Below are 5,167 nucleotides of genomic sequence, written 5' to 3' on the forward strand. Positions count from 1 at the left end.
ATCCACCCTAACCTGCACATCCCTGGGCACTATGGGACAATTTAGCATGGCCAATCCATCCTAACCTACACACGTTTGGACTGTGGGAGGAAACCGGAACACCCAGAGGGAACCACGCAGACACGGGGGGAGAACGTGCAAACTCCATTCAGTTGCCCAAGTGTGGGATCAAGCTTGGATCCCCGGTGCTGTGAGGCGGCTATGCTAACCACTGAACCACCATGCCACCCTACTTCCTGAGGCCTACTGGTTGTGTGTGGTCTTTGAAACAGTGACTCCCTGGAAAGTGCACTCACCGAGGAGGGCCTTGTTCTGCATGTTGGTGCAGACAGTCCGGCACTCGTTCAGCACCTCTGTGATCTCCGCAGCGGTGAAGCACTGGCACTGCAGCATGTGGCATGCGGCCTCGTTGAGGGCAATGGCGGCCAGGTCCAGGCTCCCGGCCCGCCGATAGGCCAGGCCCGCCCTGCGGAAGCAGCGGCCGGCCTGGTCCAGCTCCCCAGCCCGAGCCCGACAACCAGCCAGCTTCATGTGGGTGTCCGCCTCGCCGTGGCCCTGCTGGCTCTGATAGTGGGCCAGAGCCCGCTGGTAGTATTCGATGGCTGCCGGCGGGTCTCCCAGCCCCTCGTGGGCCAAGCCCAGGTTGAAGTGCAGGTCGCCCTGCCTCTCCCCGCCTTTGTCTGGCTGCGAGCGGAGCAGGAAGTCTAGGCCCTTGGCGGGGCGGCCGGAAGCTATGTAGGCCGCACCCAGGTTGAAAGCGCAGGCCCTCTGCACCTGCTGCTCTGTCACATCCAGCGAAGCCAGGAAGGCCTTCTTGAAGGCGGTCAGGGCCTCCCCACAACGTTCCTGAGCCAAGGCCTGGCTTCCGGCCCTGGTCAGGCTCTCGATCTCCGCTTGGATTTCCAACACGTCCTGCCGTCTCTCCACGGGCTCCCCGCTATTGTGATGTTTCTTCCTCCTTGGGCCCTTCTCATTTTCCCGCTGGCCTTGAATGACACCTGATGGTTCGTCTGTTGTTGCCAGGTCGGAAGACATTGGCCCAACGTCCCGGGACCGTGCCTATTGGGAGCAAACACAGCGTTAGCTCTCCGAGGACAATAAGACCATAATGAACAGGAACAAGAGGCAGCTTGTTTTACTTCTCAAGCTTACTCTGTCATTCAATATGGTCGTGGCTGATCTAACATTCCTTAGTCTACTTTCCCCATAACCCTTGATTCCCCAACTTTTCCTTAAATGAGCGTTAGATATCAACAAGGACTCTGACCCCGCAGCTCTCTGTCGCAAGGAATTCCAAACACTCTCAACCTCCTGAGACAAGAAATTCCTCCTCATCTCAGACTTAAATTGGTGCCCCTTAATTCTGAGACTATGCCCTCTGGTCCCAGACTCTTCTCCCAACACTTACCTTGTCTAGTTCCTTAAGGATCCAATATGTTTCAATGAGATCACCTCATTCTTCTCAATGAGTAGACTCCCAACATGTTTAGCCTTTACTCATAAGCCAACACCTCCACACCAGGGATCATCCTAGCGAACCAATCTTAACCTGCATTACAATAGCACCTTTCACAGGGTTCCTATGTGTTTCACAGCCAATGAAGTGCTTTTCTTTTGTCACTAATATGTTAATACACAAAAATAGGAGGCAGGCAAGTGGTGAGAACAACACAAAGAGTCTACAGAAGGATATAGACAGATTAAGTGAATGGGCAAAAACTTGGCAGATGGAATATAATGGAGAATGTGAGATTATGCACTTTAGCAGGAAGAGTAGGGGAGCTGAGTATACTTAAATAGACAAAGACTGCAGAAAATTCCGGAACAGAGGGGTTTGGGAGTCCTCATGCATGAATCACAAAAAGTTAGCACGCATGTTCAGTTGGCGATAGGGAAGACAAATGGAATGTTGGCCTTTATTTGAAAGAGAATGCAGTGTAAAAGGAGGGAGTCTTTGCTGAAACTAAAGAAGACATTAGTCAGACCACAGCTGGAATACTGAGAACAGTTTTGTCTAAGGAAAGATATACTGACACTGGAGGCAGTCCAGAGAAGGTTCACTCAGCTGATCCTGGGTATGGAAGGACTGTCTTATGAGGAGAGATCGAATTGTTTGAGGCTGTATGCATTGGAATATAGAAGAATGAGAGGAGACCTGACTGAAACATACAAGATTCTTAGAGGACTTGAAAGGATAGATGTGGAAGGGTTGCACTGGGTTAAAGGGCACAATATCCTGGTCGACAACAGGACTTTCCTATAGAGATAGTAGGAACTGCAGATGCTGGAGAATCTGAGATAACAAGGTGTAGAGTTGGATGAACACAGCAGGCCAAGCAGCATCAGAGGAGCCGGAAAGCTGACTTTTCGGGCCTAGACCCTTCTTCAGAAATGGGGGAGGGGAAGGGGGTTTTGAAATAAATAGGGAGAGAGGGGGAGGCGGATAGAAGATGAATAGAGGAGGAGATAGGTGGAGAGGAGACAGACAGGTCAAAGAGGCGGGGATGGAGCCAGTAAAGGTGAGTGTAGGTGGAGAGTTAGGGAGGACTTTCTTATACTTCGATCAGCAGTGGAAGCCAAGACATCAGACTGTGCCAGTCTGGTTCAAGGTTTGACCTGGATTAAAGCAGTCTGCAAGAATGCCCAGCACTGTCAGAAGTTCAATGACCATCTCTGCTCTGCCAGGGTAAGGGCCACCGCCTTCACTGTGATATTTCACTTCGCTCTTTCTTTGCTGCTGTACCCACTTCCTGCTCCACCACTCTCACTAGTGCCTGCCTCATCTTCCCTCACTCACTGCCAACCACCCCAAGCCCTCTGGCAGCATCAAACCTGAATGCACACTGCATTGTCAACTCGAGACACCTCCCTACCTATATAACTGTGTCACCCACTTGCACCTCCCTCTCTCTCATTCTGGTATCGGAGACTAGCCTGGATTCACTGTGCTGGGATCCCCCTGACTGAAGGCTTGACTTGACTGAGGCCTCCTGATAACCATGTGAAGATTCCTACCTCTATGTTCAAATGTTACAGAGCAGGTCACAAGCTCGGAATACAGCAGTGAGTGACTCATCTTCTGACTCCCCAAAGCCTGTCCTCCACTGACAAGGCGCAAGTCAGGAGTGTGATGGAATATTGCCCACTTGCCTGAAACACCCACAGTCAACATTCTGGAGATTATCATTGACCAGAAACTCAACTGGACCTATGACTTAAACACTGTGTTTACAAGAGCAGGTCAGAGGCTGGGAATACTGCAGTGAGTATCATATCTCCTGACTCCCCAAAGCCTGTCTGCCATTTACAAGGCACAAGTCAGGACTGTGATGGAATATTGCCCACTTGCCTGGATGGGGACAGCTCCAACAACACTCGAGAAGCTCGACACCATCCAGAACAAAGCCGCCCTGCTTGATTGGCACCACATCCACAAACATCCACTACCTCCACCACCGACGCTCAGTAGCGGCAGTGTGTACTGTCTGCAAGATGCACTGCAGAAATTCACCAAAGATCCCCATACAGCACCTTCCCAACGCATGACCACTTCCACCTGGAAGGTCAAGGGTGGCAGATACGTGGGAACACCACTCCTTGCAATTTCCCCTCCTAGCCCCAGTCACACCATCCTGAGTTGGAAATATATTGACCGTTCCTTCAGTGTCACCGTGTCAAAATCCTGGAATTCATCCCCCAAGGGCATCATGCACAGCACATGGACTGCAGCGGTTCAAGAAGGTGGCTCACCACTACCTTCTCAAGGGGAAGAATAGGGATGGGCAACAAAGGCTGGGTCCAATCGGCGACTCCTAAAGTGAATGAAACACAAAATAGCAAAGGCAGAAAGAGGGAAAAAGCAAGGAATAAAAACTATTTAACACTCCATCCTCCTGCCTTACCTCAAGAGGAAAATGCTGCAGTTTGTTTTAAATGCCTCCTTTTCTGGAGCAGAAGGCAATCCATGGAGAAGCCACTCTTTTGCAGGAGCTGGTCTCCAGTCTATGGTTCCAAGGGATCCAGTTGCCAACATGTCCCTGGATCTTGTGTTCCTCCGTCGTCATGGCAACCAGGGTACACGCCCACCCGGCTTGCGTCGATCGGCCGCCCCGCGCCCTTGATAGACAGTGACTCGGACCAATCCGCGATCGCGCCTTCCGCTTTTCCCCCCAACCCCAACGCAAGGGTGTCGCAGCGCACCACGGGAATTGTAGTCCGCCCTCCCAACACTTCCCCGTTTGGTGGAGGATCGGGGACAATAGCCCCAGGCGTCGGCCGCGGCGCACGTCGGGAGTTGTAGTCCGTACGACCATTCCCCCATCTGCGCCGCCTTGCTTCGTGACTCTTGGAACTACAACTCCCGGCGGGCCTCGCGCCGCCCGGCCGCCTATGGCCGTTGGAATTCTGGCGGGATTTTCGGAAGCGAGAGTCGGCGGCGGTTGTCATTCCCTGAGGAAATTACTTTTTTATTCCGTGAGGAAAAACTAGGGAACAATTGAGCCAAAATTCTCAGGAGGGCGATGGAGAGTGAAGTGGATTCGGGCGGAAAGCGCCAGGGTGGATGTAAGTGGGAAAAATACAAGTCTCGCTTCAACTTGTGCAATATTTGCATAAAAAAGTCAGTGTAAAACAATAATAATCGGTGATTTGCAGCGATAGGTATCGGCTTCATCCCTTCATTCTGCAAAAACTTGGTGCTAACTCCGGTTCCCTGCTCTCTCGCATTGCCCGGGAGTCAATCTCCAAAGATAATTCTAACCCTTCAGAGGCCAGAAAGCGTTATTTCTATTTTGTCTTGGACGTTTAGGACGACGGGCATTTCTTTATGCCTTGCTACTTCTCCAGGAAGGCGCTTGTCAAAACTCCCAAATTGCCAACTCGAGTTCCCCCACCCTCCTCCCACCACCAAAATGCAAGTTAAACTTGTCTCTGTCGTTTCTTTTTGCTTTGTGTTTTGCCCTAGTGTGGGATGAAACTCCGACTTGGGAGCTGGAGGCGAGGTTGCTTTTGTTGGAGATGCCATTCGGACCGTCGCGCCCGTGTTATCTCTTGGAAAGAGCGCCCACCACCACCCCCAGTTAGCCTGACTTTTCTTCCCCCTCCCCACCCTCAGTTAGCCTGACTTTTCTTCCCCCTCCCCAGTTAGCCTGACTTTTCTCCCCCCCCC

General features: G+C 51.8%; 2 protein-coding genes across 2 annotated transcripts in view; one reads left to right on the forward strand and one right to left on the reverse strand.

Moving 5' to 3' along the window:
• The window catches only part of LOC109923658 (tetratricopeptide repeat protein 24), a 35,459-nt gene extending 31,443 nt beyond the window's left edge, over nt 1-4,016 (reverse strand). The window contains exons 1-2 of the mRNA XM_048620340.1: nt 3,903-4,016; nt 297-1,059 (exon numbers count right to left, since the gene is read on the reverse strand). Of these exons, the coding sequence (XP_048476297.1) occupies nt 297-1,035 (739 nt within the window). The 5' untranslated portion in view covers nt 1,036-1,059; nt 3,903-4,016. The remainder of the gene's footprint in view (nt 1-296; nt 1,060-3,902) is intronic.
• A 504-nt stretch (nt 4,017-4,520) lies between these two features.
• Nucleotides 4,521-5,167, forward strand: part of iqgap3 (IQ motif containing GTPase activating protein 3) — a 95,805-nt gene continuing 95,158 nt past the window's right edge. The window contains exon 1 of the mRNA XM_048620288.1: nt 4,521-4,618. Coding sequence (XP_048476245.1) covers nt 4,521-4,618 — 98 coding nt within the window. The remainder of the gene's footprint in view (nt 4,619-5,167) is intronic.

This window comes from Rhincodon typus, chromosome 46 (assembly GCF_021869965.1).
Source record: "Rhincodon typus isolate 14 chromosome 46, sRhiTyp1.1, whole genome shotgun sequence".
Lineage (NCBI taxonomy): Eukaryota > Metazoa > Chordata > Chondrichthyes > Orectolobiformes > Rhincodontidae > Rhincodon > Rhincodon typus.